This window comes from Oryx dammah, unplaced genomic scaffold, assembly GCF_014754425.2.
Source record: "Oryx dammah isolate SB20612 unplaced genomic scaffold, SCBI_Odam_1.1 HiC_scaffold_17, whole genome shotgun sequence".
In the NCBI taxonomy this organism is placed as follows: Eukaryota; Metazoa; Chordata; class Mammalia; order Artiodactyla; family Bovidae; genus Oryx; species Oryx dammah.
In genome coordinates this window covers 32,664,288-32,687,017 of record NW_024070201.1, presented here as the reverse complement: position 1 = coordinate 32,687,017, position 22,730 = coordinate 32,664,288, and the positions used below count along the sequence as shown (strand labels likewise).

Below are 22,730 nucleotides of genomic sequence, written 5' to 3'. Positions count from 1 at the left end.
CCTCCTACACCCCCACCCCCCTGAGCACTGGAAGAAAGAATGAGAGTGTCTAAAACTCCACATGCTTTTGAGAAAGATCCTGGGTGACTAAGAGGAAATGATCATCATTTTAATTTTCAGCGTGAATGGTGAAAGACAAGGTGTTAGGAACATATTTTCACCTATAAAAGGGCGTGGGGGATGGAGAATATGAAAGAGATTCTGGAAAAACCACCCCAAATATTAGAAAAACATATTGTCTTAAAGTGTGATCATTCTGCCTTATCGTGACTATAGCTGGATACATCTGTTATTCTCCATCTCTGCAGAGAACCAAAGGAGATGAAATGTGTTTACATTTACTAGAATGAGAGGGATTTAATTCAGTCACTACCTAAGCTTCATGAGGCTAGAATTATGGGTCAGGTAACAATGTCAGGAGAAAGGTATCTCCTTCCATTTCTAGAAAGACCTCTAATGTGGCAAAACCTGTAGACAGTGTGCAGGAGGCCAAAGTCACTTCCCTGTCTCGAGATTACATTTCTCACCCCCAGCTTTCTAATGCCTGCTCTTGGTCAGAGGGAAGGGAGACGATCGACAAGGGGAAGCCAGGTCAGAGAATCCATTCCCATCATCGCTGCCACAACAGTGGGCCATGCAGTGGGTCAGGCTTGTCCCCTGCGTCCTGAGGAGCACGTGGTCACCACGATGCTACACCAGACCTGGTGTGCTCCTGGGTCTTGGCAGATATTAGAAAGAGGACAAGGGACTTTCCTGGTGGTCCGGTGGTCACGAATCTGCACCTCTGTTGCAGGGGGTGCAGGTTCAATCCCTGATGGGATACATAAGATCCTGCATGCTGCACACCCCATCCTCAAAATAAAGAGAGGACGACGAGACTGGGGTGAGCAGCCGACCTCACTGACTCCCCCAAGGCTCATCCCGCTCTGGAGCCGTGACTGTTTCTGCCAACATCCTGCGAGGCTCCCAGCGTTGACTCCAGCCCCTCAGGGCAGGAGGGATGTGGGCCCCCTGGGGTGGGGGGCGGGGGCTGTGGCTCACCATGAAGAACTGGCAGAGGGTGATGTGGGGGAAGATGTTGTGCGCCTTGTTCTTGCCGCAGATCTGCTTCGACTGCTGCCAGAAGTCGGAGAGCTTCTGCGCCAAGGGCCCGGTGGGACGGAGGTAGAGGACGTACTCCCGGGGCAGGGGGTCATCCAGGAAGGGGTCGCCGACGTGGGAGAACAACCTGCCAGAGAGATGGGGGCCGAGCCGGCCTCACTTGAGGACCACGGAAGCCAAGGGGGAACCGAAATCAAGATCCATCCTTTGCAGCCTCTACCCGTCACGCACTGCAAGCGAGAGCGTCTTTGGTTTTGTATTTTAAAAAATCTACCTCCTGAGGTGCACAGTTTGTAACCAACTCTCAGATGCACCAACATTTCTTCTCCTGCCTGTCCTATCGCATTTGCATCCCACAACTCCCCCCCCCCACTCCGCCAAAATCCTAAGGCTACCCTCTCCAGGAAGCACTGAGGATCAACTCCAAATCCTTTCCTAGCCCACCAGCATGGGTCCAGCCTGCCTGTCCCTTCAGTTCAGTCTACACTTAAGCCCACATGCCTCCGAAGACAAGAGAAACTTCGAGGGGGCCGCTGTGGGGTCAGCCCTAGGTAGCCCTATCCTGCTGGGAGGTCAGCGGATGTTTGTCAACTGATTTGTCCAGTATCTACAGCATATCTTTAAGTGACTGAGTGGGGAGCAGGGGTGAATATCATGACAGAGACAGCATCTTGGAAATGCTTTGAATTTCTTTCAACAGCTCTGAGGGAAGCCCACTCTGGGGCCAGGGCACGGGGCAAATGGCTTGCCACGCGGCCTCTTCTCCTCATTGGAAGGGTCCATTAGAGACAGGCTGCACATCCCCACTCAACCACACACACACACTTGGGATTAATTACATGCTATTTGCTCAATTTATTTATTTTATACCAACCAGTCACATGCTGCCTGAACGCTTCTTCCTCCCGTGGATGCCAAGGCTTTTTGTCTGGAAGGAGAAATCAGATTTCTATTGTTAGTATTTTTAACCTCCTATCAGCTTTTCCCACCACAGTGACAAAGCTGGGTGTGAAGCAGACATGATGAAGCCTCTTCAGGGGTGTGAGGGAGACACCTGCTGCAGGGTGTCCCCCCCAGGGGTCACAGCAAAGCCTGTGGACCTCAGAACCTGTGATTAATTTCCATGTCATTAGCATTCGATGCACATGCAGCCTGACGGCTCATGGCATCTATTTTTAGCCATTTCCACATTAGACTTTTATTTTTGCTTCCCTAAAGGTTGTCATGTCTTGCTTTTCCCTCCTTCCCTTTCACCCACTCTCTTTTCCTGACCCAGATCCCCTGCAGAGCACTTTCTCATTTGCAGCCTTTTGGCAAAGTGTGTTAGAAAGTGGTGCTGGGGCTGTTAAGACTTGAGGCTAAATGCCCACAAGGACAATTGGTCTGGTTCAATCCAAGGCCTCCTCCCACTTTCCTTCAATCACCACCAGCATTCTCAGACTGGATCCAGAGTCTCCAACGACTTTACAGACATTTTTGTGGACACACAGCACTGGGTAAAGGCTTCCCAGGTGGCTCAGTGGTAAAGAATCTGCCTGCCAGGGAGACGAGGGTTCAATTCCTGGGTCGAGAAGATCCCCTGGAAGAGGAAATGAAAACCCACTGCAGTCTTCTTGCGGGGAGAATCCCATAGACAAAGGAGCCTGACGGGCTACAGTCCAAAAGGTTGCAGAGAGTCCAACACGCAGCGCATGGTAAAGGGGACTGGCCAGAGAGGGGAAGCCCACTGCTGGAGAAACATTCCAGAGTTCTGTGTGCAGTGGAGTGGTCTCACAGGGTGGTTCCGGCAGCAGGTCACAGCCTTGTACACAGGCATCCGAGAAGAGCCCTTCTGAAATGTCAGATGGGTCTCCAAAAGCCACAGTTCTGGGTTTGTACCCAGTTTTGCTATTTGTCCATCCATTCATGCATTCAAGTTTATGACTGTTTAATATGTACATCTTGAATGGCAATGACTGCCAGCACTGTGCTGGGTTCTAGGAATACAGTGAAAATCAAGACTTATATGGGCCCTGGCTTCACGGGGTCTTTGAAGAGCTAACTACTGAATCACTCTGGTGGTCAGTGCAACGAGGGGAGGGCACAGGGAACCCTAAGAGCATGGACGGAGACACTTGACCTGGGCAGGGAGTGGCAGATTGCGTGAGGGCGATGGAGACAGAATTCGCCCAGTGCCACTCCTCTACAAGCAAGAAGCCTTCAACAGAGCCCCACACACTGGAGGTGACTAATAATAATTACGCCTGTCCGGTTATACTACCTCAATTCAGGGTCTTTGGGAGAGAGGAGAGAGGGGAGGAGTTTCTAGTTTAAACTGATGAGCTTTCCAAGCATCCTTTTCCCGATTGCCTGCTGAGCCCAAATCCTCCTTTCTTTTCCTGGTCCCTCTATGGAGCAGTGAGAACCGATGACGCCGTGACAATCACAGAGGGTCAGATTGGAAGGGACCTCAGACATCAACTAGGGGCCCAACTGCTTCACTTAATGAGGGGACATTCAGGTGAAGGAAGTCGAGTCATGTAATCAGGACAGCCAGATTCAATCAGTGAGCGCCGGGTGAAGGGCAGACTCCAACCTGATTCAAGGCCAGCCCCAGTTTCTCTGTTCCATGGTCCAAAGAGAAATGCCTTTTCCCCCACAAAAATCTAAGCACAAATACCAAATGATCAGAATAAAAAATCTGCACAGCTAAGTAGAACAACATTCTAGAAGACAAGCCTCCTTACAGTAAGATGAGGTTATGGAGAAGCAAGACAGACTCCTTGGAACCCCTTGGAACAGAGGCTGGTGCAGAAAAACGCTGGAAATGTAGGAAACCCTCACTTCCCCACACCTGGATAAGGTGATTAATTGTTGCCAAGATGCCAGCCCTGTTTCCTTTACCACTTCCTAGACAGAGGCCACATGGTCTTTTAGAGGTTAGAATCTCTGAGATTAAGCTCACCAAAAAAAAGCCCATCATTTCAAGAACAATTGGGAAAAGGAAAGCTCACTCGTACAATGTGCTATTTATATCAAGGATCCATTTTTTCCTAGGTTCTTCCTCCAGTGAAATATATCCTATCTGAAGTTTATTTTTCCTTAAGCACTAGGAACATCCTCTGGAAATGAAAGCTCTCATTAAGTTGTGGTCCCTGCAATTCAAAAGCCAAGTTCTGGGGAGGAATCAGATACAACTGAGAAAGATAACAAAAGGTCTGGGTATTAAGGCTGTGGTGAAAGGCTAAGGAAACCCAAATTCTTCTTTCTGGAGAAGGCTGAGAGGTCTTCAATTTTATGGAAGGTTATCACATCTGATGTACCTTCTCTCGTGAGGGTCAGCTAAAGTAAAACGCCTTTTGGCCATATCAGAAGGGACTCAAGTTAGACACCGGGAAGAACTTTTTTTTGGCAGTAACGTGCTTTGAGGGCTACTACCCCTGGGTTGGGAAAGTCCCCTGGAGAAGGGAATGGCATCCCACTCCAGGATTCTTGCCTGGAGAATTCCCATGGCAGAGGAGACTGGCAGGCTACAGTCCATGGGGTTGCAAAGAGTTGTACACATCTGAGCAACTAAACACACACATTCACAAACACAACATGCTTTAAAGTGGCTTTTTGGTTTGGTTTTGTTTGGGGAGTTTCTAGAAAGTAGTTACCGATCTGACCCAGGTGTGTGATTCTCTAGGCAGGAGGCCGTGGAGGAGGAATAGTGTGGCTTCCCCAGGGTCCTGAGCTCTGCTGCTCCATCGCCCACTGCCAGGCTGACAGCGCTTTGGGCTGTTTGTTCCCAGAACTCTGCCCACAGAACAGACTGAACACGGGCAGTGGCAGAACGTCTCCCCACTCCAGCCCGCTGAAGAAAGCCTGTTGCCATAGAGCTCCCACCTCCATGGCCCACTGGTGGGGCCGGTGCCAAACAGTGGGGCACGGGGGGCGGGCCCCAAACACCAGGCTGAGCTTGAACAGCTGCTACCCCCTCAGAGGGACTCAGAAGTTGGCAGCGTGCACTGGGCAGATAAAGGGGGAAATACCCCTTTAAACTCCAAGAACTGCACTCTAGTCACCGGATGACAGCCGCTCGTTATTTAGATGGGACTTTAGTGGTTTAGCATCAGAGACACATGTGAACCACTGAGGTTTTGCTATTATGTTACATGAGAACACAAATCTGACTTTGGACCCTCGTTCTAACCTTCCCAGTTATGTCTAGGGTTCATTCTTAGCAGAGTGAGTGGGGGGGGATGATGCAAACTCTAATACATGCTAATGATGGGCAAGAAAAGCACAAAGCAGATATAAGCAATGGCTCGTCAAGAAAATCAGGCAAGCAGCTGTGAGGAAATCAGCCAGATGGGGACAACCAGCAGCACCATGGACGGCCATGCTCCACGCGGCCGGGACGGCCAGGATCCCTGTCTGCCCGCAGTTCTGCTGAGTTTCGGGTCCACAGTAGATCTGGCCCCAGAACCACGGCTCTATCCAGACACCACGGTCACGGCTGTGGCAGGCAGAGCCGCATCCTTCCTTCCTCCCCCGCACCCACCTGGCCCTCCATTCTCTTGATCTCCTTCCTTCTCCTCCCAAGGAACTCTTACCAGGAAACCAAATGTAAACCGAGAATAAAACCAAGAGTTTATTGGGTGTCGCTTTCTGATCTGAAGTTTGGTTGGAGCCCTCTCAGAAACCATGGTCTCTGGGGCCCATGGCTGAATTCAGGCCTGATGAGTGGACTCGGCTGGTCCCATGTCTGGGCCCAGCAGGATCCTCAGCCCCTCTCTCCGAAACACAGGTTCTGAGCCCAACTGGAATTTCCTGCTTAATTGTCACCCAGGCTGACTTCCCCTGCAGCCGCTCTGGTGCTACAGGTTCCACTGGCGTCTCTCACACTCCAGGTCAGGAGGATCAGATCCTCCCAGCCGAGCACCAGTCCTGTGCCAGGCACTGTGTTCTCATGAGCAAGTAAGGAGGAGGAAGGACGATCCTCATCCTCAAAGAGTTCACAGCGTCAAGACACACAAGCGGCTTACACGGCGACATGTTAGTGGCCGTGATAAAAGAAGGGCCAAGTGTGCTTGTGCTAGGGTAGCTTGGAATAGGGGCTGCCGACTCAGGAAGGGGGGCTGAGGTTCTCAAACTGTCCACAAAGCTACTCTAGGTCAGCACACCGCAGCCAACTCAGAGATGTCACAGGAAACTGTTAACTTTTGAATGCAACAAAGTCACCCTCATTATCTGTTGAGCATCCCCCATAAGCTACGAGCTCAATCTAGTTCCAGTTTCATTCTTTTAACTTTTCATCTGACATTGGAGCACAGCTGATGTTTTAGTTTGAGATGTGATTCAGCAAAGTGATTGATTTATAGGTATACATGTATCTATTCTTTTTCAAACTCTTTTTCCCATTTAGATTGCTATATAACATTGAGCAGAGTACCCTGTGCTATATAGTAGGTCCTTGCTGGTTACCTGTTTTAAATACAGCACTGTGTACATGTCAATTCCAATATCCCATTAGTAAGTAGTTGCGGTTCCTTAAGAATGAAATTAAAATATTTTTCTTTCAAGTTTGTGTATTATTTTTTCATATGGCCTTTAAGTTGTTAGGAGCAATTAATTGAGTTGTTTGGGTTTAGCTACTAAATACACAAAACCATTAGGTATTTCTGTTGGTCTATAGGCTCTATGTAAAAATTACTCAGACATCCTAGGATGCTATGAACTGAAAAACCTGCAATCTGTCCAAGAAGAAACAATGCTTGATTGGAATCTTAAACTGAGAGTCAGAGCTGGCTAGAGAAATTCACAAAGAGAGACGGGTTTCTGAAGCGAAGACCATGTCAAGAGCTACCGTAGGAAAGTGAGAGACAGCACTGTATGGGTAGGGAAGTTGGAGTTTGGTGATACTAGACCAAAAATGGTAATGCTTGAAGAAGATGAGGATGCGGCTGCAAAGGTTGGAGGGGACAGCTCACAAAAGTCTTCCTGCCGTACTTGAGCTTTGACCTCATGGCTTTAGGCAGTGGGTAACAATGAAGGCATGATCAGATATGCGTAGGAGAGGCAGATTTAAGGGAGACTAAACCATTCTCCAAGCCAGGCTTCAGCAATATGTGAACTGTGAACTTCCTGATGTTCAAGCTGGTTTTAGAAAAGGCAGAGGAACCAGAGATCAAATGGCCAACATCCGCTGGATCATGGAAAAAGCAAGAGAGTTCCAGAAAAACATCTATTTCTGCTTTATTGACTATGCCAAAGCCTTTGACTGTGTGGATCACTATAAACTGTGGAAAATTCTGAAAGAGATGGGAATACCAGACCACCTGACCTGCCTCTTGAGAAATCTGTATGCAGGTCAGGAAGCAACAGTTAGAACTGGACATGGAACAACAGACTGGTTCCAAACTGGAAAAGGAGTACAGCAAGGCTGTATATTGTCACCCTGCTTCTTTAACTTGTATGCAGAGTACATCATGAGAAACGCTGGACTGGAAGAAACACAAGCTGGAATCAAGATTGCCGGGAGAAATATCAATAACCTCAGATATGCAGATGACACCACCCTTATGGCAGAAAGGGAAGAGGAACTAAAAAGCCTCTTGATGAAAGTAAAAGAGGAGAGTGAAAAAGTTGGCTTAAAGCTCAACATTCAGAAAACAAAGATCATGGCATCCGGTCCCATCACTTCATGGGAAATAGTTGGGGAAACAGTGGAAACAGTATCAGACTTTATTTTGGGGGGCTCCAAAATCACTGCAGATGGTGACTGCAGCTGTGAAATTCAAAGACGCTTACTCCTTGGAAGAAAAGTTATGACCAACCTAGATAGCATATTCAAAAGCAGAGACATTACTTTGCCAACTAGGGTCTGTCTAGTCAAGGCTATGGTTTTTCCTGTGGTCATGTATGGATGTGAGAGTTGGACTATGAAGAAGGCTGAGCGCTGAAGAATTGATGCTTTTGAACTGTGGTGTTGGAGAAGACTCTTGAGAGTCCCTTGGACTGCAAGGAGATCCAACCAGTCCATTCTGAAGGAGATCAACCCTGGGATTTCTTTGGAAGGAATGATGCTAAAGCTGAAACTCCAGTACTTTGGCCACCTCATGCGAAGAGTTGACTCATTGGAAAAGACTCTGATGCTGGGAAGGATTGGGGGCAGGAGAAGAAGGGGACGACAGAGGATGAGATGGCTGGATGGCATCACTGACTCGATGGATGTGAGTCTGAGTGAACTCCAGGAGTTGGTGATGGACAGGGAGGCCTGGCATGCTGCGATTCATGGGGTTGCAAAGAGTCGGACACGACTGAGTGACTGAACTGAACTGAAACCAAGTGTTGGAGACGATTTAAAAGGCCTTGACAGAAGAGGGACATTGAGAGACTGAACTATAATGAGGATGGGGATATTAAGAACGATGTTTGGATTGTTGATTGAGTGAAGCTTGGAGATGGACTAGCAATCGTAGCTTACAGGCTTATATGGATGGTGGAGACACCCCTAAGTGAGAATGCAGGGTAGAACAACTTTGGCCTGGGGTGGTGAGTGATGAGTTGTTATTGTCCCCTGGAGAACCTGGGGGTCTCGGCTAACTACAGCTAGACCAAACACCATTAACAGACAGCAGGTCTAGGTATAGCGTGCCGTGTCCCCAAAGCTTTCTCCGTTAGCTTGACTATGACTCCTTGTCTCTCTGTTTGAAAGCCAGACACTTCTTTTTGGCTACCGACCGAATTCCTATTTCCTGTCTAAGGAATATCTTCAGCTCCCAACTTGTTCAGTACTGACGTCAATAAGTACTCATGCCATCCTCGGCTCAGGCAGATAGGTTATTAGCCCCAGGTTCTTCAGGTTGACTCACCTCTCGCTCACAGAGGAGAGTTAATCTTTTATTTTATTGTACTTGACAACTCGCAAGTGGAAAACAACAGGCAGCACACACACAATGGAAACAGCAATAACATTCCCTCGGAACAGGGATTCAATTGAGTAGAAAATGAATTTGCTGAGCTTTCCAGTTACTTGAGGTTGTGCAGTCCTTGGCTTTGGTTTGCTGGTAGGTGTGTGCTCATGGTCTCAGCATCCCATAAGCTCTGTGCAGTGGTTCCCTGTGACCTACTCATTTGTGAAGAAAAGAGACAAGAGGTCAAGTGTATAATCCTCCAAGTGGATAAGGCTCCCTGGGCAACCAAAGTTGAATTATATCTTTCTCTTGTGTAGCTAAGACAATCTCAACTTAGAAACATTTATAGCGAAGACAGGATTTTTTAAAATGCTCTCTACTTCTACGATACCAGTTGTTAAATTTTCCACATCTAATACTGTGAATTCAATTAAAAGATGACCTAATTAATCAGATATCTCATTCTTTTCCCTGGATCTGCACCAGACTGGGGCAAACTTGGAACCCAACTTCTATTTTTCTTGGTTGGAGAGTCTAGTCATATAAAGAAGCCACTGGTGCCACTAAGCAAAACTGAGGAATTTTAAAAGGGTGTCTGTATTTGAAAAACAGACGTTGTCTTGTAATGTGGTTTTAGATAGAGATACAGAGACTTTTATTGTGCTCCATGAAGAGTCACCCGCTCAGTGCCAGCTTCTTCATGGATGATTTGCGGCAGCTTGAGCCTGCCTGAAGCTGACGGCTATCCTGAGAACAAAGGGCAAGCGGGTAATTCTGCATCTCTGTTTCTCGTAGGAGAAAAATAAGGACAAGGATGTCAGTGGCAGAAGGCCTTCTATGTACCAGGCACTCAGATGTTAAGCCTTGTGACAAATGGTGAGGTTGGTACTGTGAGGAGCCTCTCTGGACCTGGGTGGCTCTTCCCTGACAGGTCAGCTGTCCAGCCATCTCTGTGGCTGTCCCAACCCAAAGGTTGGTTCTGGAGACAGGGACCAAAGTCTGCATGAATCAAAGCGGTATACTGAGGAGTCAAAGCATGAGACAGAATCCCAGCAAGCAGCCTCCAACTCCATCCTCTGTGGAAACTCCGGGAAAAGTGGACCCTAAGCCTCACTGGGTGTGATCCTGCAGATATGGGATGCCTTCCAGGTTGGAATGGGACTTCTTGGCAAGAGAAAGTATCCCCCGTGAGCAGCCGCCCCCCTATCAGGACCAGCAGGGTATGAGGATGGGGTGGAGGAACACAAAATACAGAGCAGACAAGGGTCCAGGCTACTCTATGGCCAGTGATGGAGAGGATTTGAGAGCAACAAAGTAACCCCCTTACATCCTGTAGCCTCCACACCCATTACTGCCTATTAATTGAGACTTTGGTTTCTGACATGGTTACCCTCTCTGCTGTGCTGTGCTAAGTCACTTCAGTTGTGTCCGACTCTGTGTGACCCTATGGACAGCCTGCCAGGCTCCTCTGTCCATGGACTCTCCAGGCAAGAATACTGGAATGGGCTGCCATGCCCTCCTCCAGGGGATCTTCCCAACCCAGGGATCAAACCCACGTCTCTTATGTCTCCTGCATTGGTGGCAGGTTCTTTACCACTAGCACCACTTGGGAAGCCCACTCTCATGGCTACCAGTGGCCAGTAAGATCCATACAGACTTAAACCCACTTTTATTTGATCAAAAGTCAAACAAATATGAGGGACCATATTTAGCTTAGTGGAGCAGCTTAGTGGAGCAGCTAAGAGTCACACAAGCCAAGAAGGGGGAAGAGGTGGCATTTTAGTAAAAAGTCAAATAAAAATCAAGGACTGGCCAAGTACTGTTGCCCTAGTGGGTCCCTGCAGGATCTAGAACATAGGTGCTGGTTTTCAGCTACCCGGGAGCTTTTGTTCATCATCTCCCCTTTGGAGATGAAAAACTTACACCCAGGGAGGCTGAGGAAGAGAGTTGGGACCTTTAGAAAAGTGTTTTGAGGTCCTCAGAAGCAACAAAAAATGATACACAGTGATTCTGTAGCTGCAAAGCATCTTAGGACCATCCTGTCCATTCCTCCTTAACCAGACAAGGTTGTACTTCCTTCAAGGGATCTTTCCTGTCTGTCCTTACAGACCTTAAGAAAAGGGGGACAACAGTGTTTCTTTTTTAATCAATCATCTTTGTGCTCGGAAAGTTCTTCCAGCTGTGCCCAAACTCAGGCCACATTTTCTGTACCTAGGAGACCTGGTCACTCTGTCCTATACAACAAAATCATGGATTCTGTCACTTTTACACAAGGGATTCTGGCTACTTTTTGTCATCACGGCCAGTAAGATAGGCTTGCAAAGACCCGGGCAGTTCAGTCTAACAAGCGCATCTCTGGCCCCCTCCCTGTGAAGCTGAAGGAGGGCAGTGAGAGGCCTGTCAATACACATAAACCCTAATGGGCCAACCCATTTCCTTCAGAGGAAATGAACCTAATGGAGAAAGATATATTGATCATAAAGACCCAATTTCACGATCAGTCTCCTGGTGGTGAACCCTTTCAGCTGGCCAGGGCCTAATGGCCTGTCTGAGAGCCGTGCATCTAACAATCAATGGGACAGCACGCCTGCTGGGGGGCCAGGGACGCTACCACCAAGAGGCCGACCAATGGGAGGAAAAACCTGTGGGCTTTTATAGAGAGCTAATCGGAGAAGGAGAAAAAACCTGCTGAGCTTTGGGGGCTTTAAGAAGGCCTTCCAATGGAAGACCTTCAGCCTGTAGTGATGCTCTTCTGTCTCTCCAGCAACAAGGCTCTACTTCCCAGCCCATCAAGAGTCTATTAGGCAGCTCTCCTCAGGGGGCGGTTAACAGGGGAAATGCAGCTCGGGCCCCCTGATGTTTTATGTGGTGGGGCCCAGCAGCCCGCCTGGAGAGGCCTTATTTTGTTATTGCTAAGAAGGGGCAGGGGCTCTGGCCTCTGCTCTAGGGAGGCAGACGTTTGTAATTGGGAAACCAGCCATTAGACCATGGGTGGTGACATAAGAAAATACACTTCTCTTTGCCTCGAAGTCTCCCTGGGATCTAGACAAAGACCATTCCTCCCCCTGAGATCGATGCATTTTTGCACGGAGGCAACGAGGGAGTGTCTGCCGTGTAAAAAGGGGCACATTCTCAGGAGCCCACCTCTTACTAATTGTGGGACTGTGGAAGAGTTAATTAGCAGAAGTTTCATTTTCCTAGTCTCTTCAACGGGGCTAACAATACCTACCATGCGATATAACGATGATTAATATCAATATCAGACCATTTGAAGAGCTCAGCACAGCCGTCTGGCATATATTCAGTGCTTAAAAATAACATCTGCACAGACGCCTATGCATATTATCTAACAATCTTTGCTATTTGCCCAGAATAAATGTCTGTGAGTTCCATGCTAATAGGAATATTTCAAGACTGGGCAACAGAAGATCCAGATAGCCTCTCTGGCTAAAAACAACCTACAACCATTTTTGAAGATCGTGAGCAGCATATGAGATTGGAGAGAGGAGAGAAATCTTCCCAGAGAAGGCAGTAACACAGGTAGAGGCGCGGAAGGAAAACCAGCCAGTGATATGTGGCTGTTACAGAGAAAGTCCACAGGGGACCTCTCACTAAGGGGGACACAGCCCAGACTGCTGGGAGGCAGGCAGGAAAGCTCAGCCTCCATCAGAAAGGGGGCTGGGAGCCACTGAGAGGCCCCGAGCAGAGGGGGACAGAGTTTCTTCTCACGGAAGGAATCCAAGGGAAGGAGGGACAGCCAGCCCCAGTGTGGGTGTCTGTGGTCATCAGGCACTGGGGAGAGACTTGTCAGGGTTCCCTTCCTCCTCTGAGATCCTGTTACTGGCCCTCCCTGTGAGGCCTGTGTTCCCCAGGCCAAGGGGGAATACGAGCTGAACCACGTCCCAAAGGACAGGACACAAGTTTCGAAAGTTCAATCCTCTGTGCGTGCCGAACTACTATTATTCCCTGAGAAACGGAAGACCAGACGCCACCTCTGTTCGGGCCAAAGACACACAGCAAGCTGGGGACCCAGGGATCCCGGAATCAGGTAAAAGGAAATCACCAACGTTAGAGTCACATGTGGCCCAGTCCCCTGCCTGGCACAAGTTCTCAATAAAAATGGCCAAGATTTATCTTTTGATGACAATCTCCTCTGTCCTCTCTGGGACTTAACCATTTTTATGTGCTTTCAGACACTTTTCCTCCTCTAAGAGAGACAGGAGGATAGGAAGCGAGTCGGTGCTCTGACAAGTTGCTGAGTTCAGTTTTCACAGTAAGGCATTGGTCTCTGACTCTGTCAGTCCAGAAGATTCAGTTTCTAGGTTACGGGTTCTAGAGAAAACCATGGAGATCAGGCACCCCTGGGAGGGGGTGGAGTGTTTGTTGTGCAGAGTCTCTGTCTCCCTGCATAAAAGAGGGTACAGTGGAGGGTCAGGGTGGCAGTTAATACAGAGCCACAGAGAGCGCCCAGACGCCTTTGAGGCTGGCGGTCCAATGCGAAAGTGCTCCGAGGTGGACAGGGAAGCTCCTGCAGGAAGACACAGGAGAAAGGACTGCCCCTGGGGAGGCGGGACTCGCGGGGGCTGGAGAAGGACAGGGCTCACCGGTAAACAGGGCGGCAGTGCCGAGGCTTTGCTCCAGATTGCTATACCATCACTCTTGGACCCCCCTAACTGCCCTGAGAGGTAGACAGAGCATCCGTGTTATTTTCATTTCACCGATGAGAAGACGACACCAGAGAGGTCAAAATTCTTATTCAGCTGACAGAGCAGCATGACTGTGGCTTTAGCTTGCTTTTTTTTAAATTTTTATATTGGAGTATAGCTGATTAACAATGTTGTGATAGCTTCAGGTGCACAGCAGAGTAACTCAGCCATACATAGACATGTATCCATTCTCCCCCAAACTCCCTTCCCCTCCAGGCTCCCACATGACACTGAGCAGAGTTCCATGTGCACAGTAGGACCTTGTTTAACCAGCTTTTTCATGAGCTCTGAGGTACAACTGAGTCTATGAGGTTAACTGTGGCCACAACGACTGGCAAGCGGGGATTATCACATGTGGAGGGAGCTGCCCCACCTCCACCGCCACCAAAAAGGATCTGGGAGAAACAGACAACAGGAGGACTCACGCCAGTTGCAGAGACTGCTTTGTTTCCTCCTCCCATTTCCACCTCCCTTCCTCTCCAAGTCACTAGCATCAGCTAAAAATACTTAAACACGGATGGCTTTTAGTCCCTCTGAAACAGTTTCAGCCCAAAGCTCCACAAGAGGCTTTGACTCACAGTGTGTGGGGGTCAGAGAAAAGTACAGACCAAACAGAGCCGCTGTTGCTTCACGCCGTCGCAGCGTACCTCTTCACACAGCCAAGATGGAGTGAGTGTTTACTAGGAGCCCGGCATTGTACCGACGTTTTAAATAGAAATGATCTCATTCAATTCCCTCACCGAGCAGGTGGGAAAAGTGAGGCTTGGAGAGACTGGATAACAGAATGAAGCCAGGGAGAGGGAGGTATGGCATTCAAGCACGTGCTCAGGAGCACACACGTCCATGGAGAAGACAGACATCAGGACCAGCGCGGCCACCCTGCTTCCGGATCACGACGAGGTGAAGGGCAGTGATGATCTTCCATGGAAACTTGCTACAAAACACGACGGCGCTGACTTCTCACAACTTGTGACGGTCTGTTGGTCTGTTCATTCACTCAGTTAAACATTCCATCACCAGCACGTATCACAGCCAGCTCTGTTGCTGGGCACTGTGCTCAGGGCGGTGAATATAATGATAGAAAACCATGGCCACTGCCCTTAAGGGAAGTCACCCTATGGCCAATTCAACAAGCAGGTATCAGAAAGAGGAGGAAGCCAACATTAATGGGGCTCCTGATATATGCCGTGCATTTGCAGGTATCAGCTTGAATGATTCTTAAACCAATTTGATGGAGTGGATATTACTGCCTCCATCTTATACACAAAGAAACCGTGGTGTAGGAAAATTAAGAGTGTGGCTGAAGGCACACACGTCAGTGGCAGTTTTGGCATTAAAACAGGTCTTGTTTTCAAACCCATGTTCTCCTGGAGCACCCTACTTCCCTGCCCTACTCCCATTCTCTCCCTCCACTCAATGACGGAAGTGAGTTACCATGTGGATAAACAAAAATAAGCCTTGGACTTGAAGAATTAAGTTGAGGGTCTTCTACCAGGAGGATGCGTTATTATCATGGGATGCTTGAGAAGACCTGTGAAGGAGGATGTAAGGCAGACACACCACTGAGTCTTGTGTGTGAGCCAAAGTCTACTAGACCCAATCCCATTCTGCTGCCCACTTATTTGAAGAGGTATCTGTGGCTGCAGAGGGTGAAGAGAAACGGAACCCTCCTACACTGTTGGTGGGAATGTAAATTGGTGCAACCACCGCAGAAAACAGGAGGCGGCTCCTCAGAAAACTAAAGATATGATCCAGAAACCCCACTCCTGGCCATGTATCCAGACTAAACTATAATTTAAAAAGACACATGCACCCCAACGTTCACTGCAGCACTACTTACAACAGCCAAGACATGGAAGCCACCTAAATGTCTGTCGATAGAAGAATGGATAAAGATGCTGTGGCCCATATATATACACAATGGAATACTACGTGGCCACAAAAAGAGAATACAATAATGCCATTTGCAACATGAATGGACCTAGAGATGAACATACCAGCTGAAGCCAAGAGAAAGACAAACGGCACATGGTATCATTACACGCGGAATCTAACATACAATAGAGATGGACTTAGCTATGGAGTAGAATCATGCAGGTGTAGAACAAGCTGGGGTTGCCCAGGGGGAAGGGGAGCGGAAAGGGGTTGAGGGATGGATGCAGTGGAAGACTGGGGTTAGCAGATGTAAGCGTTTACATATAGAATGGATAATCAACAAGGTCCTACTGTATAGCACAGAAAACTATACTCAATATTCTATGATAAACCATAACGGAAAAGAAGGTAAAAAAAATTCACTGCAAATATATGTATAACTGAATCACTTTGCTATTTGCACTCAACACTGTAAATCAATTGTACTTCAATAAAATAAAACAATAGGCGACTTTAAAAAGAAACACATTGAAGCTGTATTAAGGTGATGGATTGTTTTTCTAGTAATGTTTTCTTTAATGTATTGTTACATTGTTGGTTTAATTTGAAAAGTTAAAGTGCAGAAAATGAGAAATTCAAAATAAAATCAATTTTATTTTCTCAAAAAAAAAAAAAAAAGGAGTAATTTACACTAAAAAAGAAAAGAAGTCACTTAGTCGTGTCTGACTCTTTGTGACCCCATGGACTGTAGCCCACCAGGCTCCTCCATCCATGGAATTGTCCAGGCAAGAGTACTAGAGTGGGTTGCCATTTCCTTCTCCAGGGGATCTTCCTGACCCAGGGATCAAACTTGGGTCTCCTGCATTGCAGGCAGATACTTTACCATCTGAGCCACCGAGAAGAGGCTATTTGTGGAGCTCAAAATCCAGGCTGGCAAAAGAACTGGACCATCTTGGAGTCCACTGTGTGAGCAACAACCAGGGCAGTTGTACCCACGATAGGAAGAGGCAGAAAGAAGGTATTCAGAGCTAAGGGGGCAGGCTGGTTTAGGCACCTGCTGCCATTCAGGGCTCAATATAAAGCATGCCCATCCTATTATTCCAGACTGTCACCTCCAAGAACACGTACAAACTCCTTACCGTGCACCCTGCACCTTCCATGGCCTCAGCCCTGTCTGCTCTTCAGCCTTACCCTCAGGCATGCTGTTCCCTGGATCCTGTCTCATGTTCCAGACTTGCCTCCTGTGTGGCCCTCTTCCTGCAAGGTCAACCCTCCCCTCAGCCACCTGGCTGCTTCCTACCTATGCTTTAACACTCCACATGTTTTGTCTCCTCTGGAAGCCATCCCTGACTGGCCTGGACCCCCAGAACACCCTGGTTGTGGTTGTTACCCCAGCACCTCCTGCATTACATGTAAATGATCTATCTTGTGCAACAGACTGTGAGCTACATGAAGCTGAGACCATAGTCCTAACAGATGATATCATATTCAGCACAGTTCAGTTCAGTCGCTCAGTTGTGTCCAACTCTTTAGGTGCTAAATAATTTTTTTTTTTACGTGAACTTCATGAAGATGTTAAGGGTCTAGACATCCAGGGCGGCAGACAGAATCTATGGTGATGCTTTAGTAATCTCTGTCTTCTGGCGTTCACTCCAGTGAATAAATCCTCTCCCACAGAGTGTAGGTGAGACCTAACATACGGGTCTGTCCGATTCTATTGCTCCCGTCCAGGAGAATACGGTAAACGTGATAGATGTCACTGCTGTGACCCACTGTGATGCACATGTAAGACTCTAAATGACTCACTGCCCTTCTGGCCTTGAAGCAGCAGCATGTTGTAAACTGCTATGGGGAGAGTCATGTGGCAGGGAAATGCGGGTGGCCTCTAAGACCTGAAAGTGGCTTTTAGCCAACATCCAGCAAAAAGCTGAGGCTCTCAGTCCTACGACCAAAAGGAAATGAATTCTGCCAGCAACCTGAATGAGGCTGGAGGTGGGTCCTGGTTGAGCTGCCAGATAACAACACAGCCTGGTCAGCAGCTTAATTGCAACCAGACTCTGAGCAAAGAACCCAGTTAGGCCTGGACTCCTGGGCCACAGAAACTGGGAGATTAAAAAAAGTGTGTGTTTTAAGTCACAAAGTTTCTAGTGTGGCCTGATAGAAAAGAAATGGATGTCCAGGAAAAACAGGCAGGAAAGTAACATCAGCTGAGCACTGGCCTGTAGAGGCTGGTGGGACCAACCTCAGCATTGAAGGTGGCGCCTGCATATTTAACTCAGGAGACCGGACACCTCAATTCCACGACCAGCTGAAACTGGCCGATCTCATTCTTTCATCACACATACATCCCAGTTCTTTCCTGCCATCATTCATACCTGACTGAGGCTGTTACAAGGCCAAGGGTCACAAGTTGGTACTTAATAGAGGAGCAGAATGGAGTGGCCAAGACACAGACTTGGAGTCAGAGCGGGGCGGGATCTGCAGCTGCTCCTCTCAAGATGCGGCGCTCCAGGTAAATGACCTAACCTCCCTGAGCTCAGCCCCCTGGGGAACCAAGGCTGATTCCAGGGCTCTGCTGCCACTGTATGAAATGGCAAGAAGTGACAAGTTCAAGGTCTATGTTCTGTGGCCACTGGTTCCCTCCCCACCCCCACGGCCCTCCCCCACTTTCCCCAGCTCTCATGTTAAGGCCGCTTTGGGATTCTCCTGGACTGAACGGCTCTTGGCTGAAGCCTGAGAGGTTGACGCTGCAGCTGAAATCCCAGAAAATTCTACCCTGCCTGCTCCAACGCCAAGAGGCTGCTGAGTGATCAAGCCAATTTCCTGAAATGACTTACTGCTTCCCCTTTCAAGGGGCATTTTCTGTACATAAGTGGGCCTTTACCAAACACGCTGGGAAGTAACAGCAGTCTCAACTCCCACCCCCTGGACCATTGCCCCTCTGCCCCCAGAGCTCAGGAAACTAGGCGAGGGCCCCTTGGACAGGAAGACAGCCTGCTGCTACCCTGGGGACCCTGAGGAAGCTTCACTCAAAGGAGGGGCTGGTTGGTTTGTTTTTAAATAAATGAGGTGTTTTCCCATGAGGCTTCTGAGAGCTTTGGGTCCTTCCACCTCTAAAGCCCTCCTCCCTCAATATCTGTGGAGGGAAGGAGACAGGGACCGGCTGCGGCTGCTGCTGCTGCTAAGTCGCTTCAGTCGTGTCCGACTCTGTGGGACCCCATGGACTGCAGCCCGCCAGGCTCCCCCGTCCCTGGGAGTCTCCAGGCAAGAACACTGGAGTGGGTTGCCACTGCCTTCTCCAAAACACGGAGCAGAGGGCAACAATTCATTTTATGTTTCTGCATAGAGAAACACAGCCCACTTGTCTAGTATCTCACCGCCCAGAATATCTAGACTTATCAGATGTCCACTAATATCCAGGACTGTGTTGGGTGTTCCTGAGCATGTGTGTGTGTCTGTCTGTCCATTCATAATCTGAGATTCTGCTAACAGTGTGTGTACTAAGATACGATATTTAGGATGCTCAGGCGGTAAAGAATCTGCCTGTAATACAGGAGACCTGGGTTTGATCCCGGGGTCGGGAAGATCCCCTGGAGGAGGAAATGGCAAGGCACTGCAGTATTTTTGCCTGGAGAATCCCATGGGCAGAGGAGCCTGGTGGACTGCAGTCCATGGGGTCACAAAGAGTCAGACACAACTGAGCAAGTAACATACAACAACACAAGAATTTCAGGCTTTCAGGCTCAATCCTCCTGTGTTACAGGTGAGGAACTAAGACCCGCGGAGGCAGACAAAAGGCACAATTCAGGTGCAAACTGTGCTCCTGGCGCACTGCTGGGCGGCGGCGCTGCCTCTTCTGTTTAGATCCTGCTGCTTGGGTTCCTTCTGATCTGACACCAGTTCTTGAGCCCCTGGGCAGCTGCTAGTGTGCTGACGGGCCTTGGGACACACTTCACAGGGAGCAGCACCGAGAGGCGACCCTTCGGTTTGCCTCGGGTCCCCCAGCGCAGTCTAGGCAGCGCAGCCCTCCCTCCCCTGGTCCAGCTTCCTTCTCTGATCGCCCCCCTCCACTGCTCCCCCTGCACCCCCGCCCTACCTACGGCCCTCCACACCGGGGCACTACAGCCTTCCTGCAAAGGGAGTGGAGTCAGCAGAGAGCCCACCTGCTCCCCTTCCCTGGAATGCGGGAACCAGACGCTGGGGATGCATGGCTGCTTCAGGAGGAGGCAGCGGAAGGAGGAAGTGTCAGGAAGCCACCGCACTGAATCCTCAGGGCAGGTCTTTGAGGAAACTGAGGCTTAGAGAGGGAGGCAGGGTTACTACTCAGGTTTATGAATATGGGAGCTTAAGAATCCAGCCCAGTCCCTGGCTCCAGTGAGCAAGACAGGGCTACATTTCCAAGGCACCAAGAGAGCCTGACTCAGCGCTAGGTGGCTCTGTGTGACCAGCAAGGCCAAAAGCGCTGAAGAACTTTTCACACCGTTTATTTTTATTGCCACCTTCCACTGTCAGCCCTGACCGCAGTGGGCCCTGATTCCTCTTGGGCCACCGCAAGCTTGTCTATGCTGAAATGTGGGGCTTGATTCCTTCCGGCCTCATTAACTGACCCTCTTCCTTAACTAGCAACACCCATGTCCTGTGTTCAGCACCACCACGGTACCAGGGCCTGGGGCGCTGCAGTGTTTGAATACAAACAATTTCTGAAATTAGCTCTGAACCCCAGGAAAACACAACAATCAAATTAACCAGTGAGTAAGGAAACCAAAGTAGATTATAATTAATTACCTATATTTGGACCGGGTTTGTCTTTAGGCACGAGATTTACAAAACAGCTTTCTGCTCTGTTCTCTTTTTCTACATATAAATCCATTCTTAGAATGCTAGGACTCTGAGCATCAGCTGACAAAAGCTAAGTCCTCAGCTCAGAAGAGGATCCTAAGTGAGTCACTTCCCCCTGCCAGCTTCCCCCTGAGCTGATAAGCCTCCCTCTTGGGGTGGGAGGGAGAGATAAGAGTTGAAGGCATTATTCTTTGGGAGCAGGGAGCAAGCCTGGCTCCCGGAGTCATTCTCATTCACATTGGAAGCTTTTCTGAAGCGGGCTAGGCAAAACTCCTTGAGACATCACTCTTGAAGGGCCACACTTTCTAACCCCAGCTACCTCCCCAGAACCAACAATTTGATCTTCACTTTTCTTTAAAAAGAAAGAAAGAAAGAAAGAAAAGTATAAAGTGTTCAGGCCCTTTACACATAAGGCTACAAGTCAAAAAGTCAACTGCTATCTCAGTCTTTTTATGGAAGAGGTGGGAAACTGAGAAGCTGAGAGGGGCAAGGACTGCACGTTCCTCATGCTTGAGTATTAAAGTGCTTTCAGAGTGCTGTGCAGTGTGAGACGAAGGGTATTAACCATTAAATGTGCTCAGAGCTCTGGGGCTTCACTGAAACTCCTATTTACTGCTGGACTGTGAAGGCAGAGTCTAACTTCTCCATTTCACAGGGCAAGGAACTGAGGCTTAGAGAAGAAAAGTGAGTTCCCTAATGACATGGTGAGCTGGTGCTAAGTCAACTTAGAAGCCAGGACCGGGACTTTCCTGGAGGTCCACTGGTTGAGAACTTGCCATCCAATGCACGGGATGCAGGTTCAATCCTGGGTTGGGTACCTAAGCCCTTGCACCGCAACTAGAGAAGCCCCTGGATGCCTCAATGAAGACCTAGCACAGCCAAATAAAAAGAACCCAGGACTTCCATATCCTCATCACGTACCCATCCCACTACTCCAACTGCTGGTCTTCTTTCTGTCTCTCTGTCCACTGAGTTTCCCCAGAAGAAAGACCTGGTGGGACAGCCAGTTCTGGCCTTGGCTCCGTCACCCCGTGACCCTGGGCAAGGCCCTAGCCCTCCTGGATCGTGGAAAATGGAAAGGTTTAGATGGATCTTGGGGTCCCCTTGCAGTTCCCCCAGCCTGTGAGTTACATGTCCTGTGGGTTCTCTTCCCTTCCCTTCACTGAGGGGAGGCAGTTGTTTCTTTACCCCTAGATGACAATGATGGGTAAAAAGAAGTGCCAGTTGTAGGCTGATCATGAAGAGTGGCCTGCAGAGGAAGGATGGAGGGGTCATGGAGAATCTTCAGTTGGAGGTGACACCAGATACCAAAGCAGGAGTCACGCTAACAAATACCCAAAGCAAGGGAGAGCAGCCGCTTCAAACTGCAGCCTTCTCTACGGGTGGCAGCCTCAAGCCTCACTGTGCTCCACCCCAGTGGGGAAGGACCATAGTCTCTGGCTCTCGGCCACTCGTGCTTTTTCCGCCCCCTTTGGCTGCTCTCCCAGAGGCAATACAGGTTGGGTTCCTCCAACCACTGAACACAGATTCAGTAGTTAAGACCTCAAGAGAATGCTGCTTCAGGAAAATGAGATGCCCTTTTTAACATCTCAGGAAGACAGTTTCCTTGAGAAGTCACAAGTCACACAAGTGTTAGTCGCTCAGTGGTGCCAGACTCTTTTCGACCCCATGGACTGCAGCCTGCCAGGCTCCTCTGTCCATGGGATTTCCCAGGCAAGAATACTGGAGTGGGCTGCCATTTCCTTCTCCAGGGGATTTTCCCAACCCAGGGATTGAGCCCGTTGTCTCCTGCACTGCAGGCAGACTCTTCCATCTGAGCTACCAGGGAAGCCCAAAGGCCCATCTCTACTTCTGGAGTGGCAGTCACATACTAGAAAGGCAGCCTCTGTTAGCCCGAAGAAAAGACATTTCTCCCTCTGGTCTGTCTGTCTGTCTTTCTTAGCAATTGAGTGTCAGCATGGAATTCCCCTCGCTATTGTCCATAAAACCATTCCTTGGGAACCGTGTTGGCCGATATGCTAGCCACATGCAAAACAGAACTACTCAGTGTTTTAAAAATTCATTTCCTCATCATGCTAGTCCTATTTAAGGTGCTGGTGGCTGCCAAGCTGGCTGTGCAGACCTGAACTTTCTCATCACCGCAGAGCCTTCAAGTGGACAGTGACGCACTAGAACGCAAGCTCCCCAAGAGCAGGGACTTGGAAGGACTTCCCTGGTGGTCCAGGGGCTAAGACTCCCTGCTCCCAATGCAAGGGTCCCAGGTTCAATCCCTGGTCAGGGAACTAGATCCCACATGCCACAACTAAAAAAGAGTTCATACGTCTCAACT

The 22,730-nt window shown here is 49.0% G+C and overlaps 1 protein-coding gene across 1 annotated transcript in view; it reads right to left on the bottom strand.

The window, feature by feature from the left end:
* UBASH3B (ubiquitin associated and SH3 domain containing B) overlaps positions 1–22,730 on the bottom strand; it is a 151,970-nt gene that overhangs the window by 34,417 nt on the left and 94,823 nt on the right. The window contains exons 2-3 of the mRNA XM_040258235.1: positions 1,976–2,029; positions 1,042–1,228 (exon numbers count right to left, since the gene is read on the bottom strand). Of these exons, the coding sequence (XP_040114169.1) occupies positions 1,042–1,228; positions 1,976–2,029 (241 nt within the window). The remainder of the gene's footprint in view (positions 1–1,041; positions 1,229–1,975; positions 2,030–22,730) is intronic.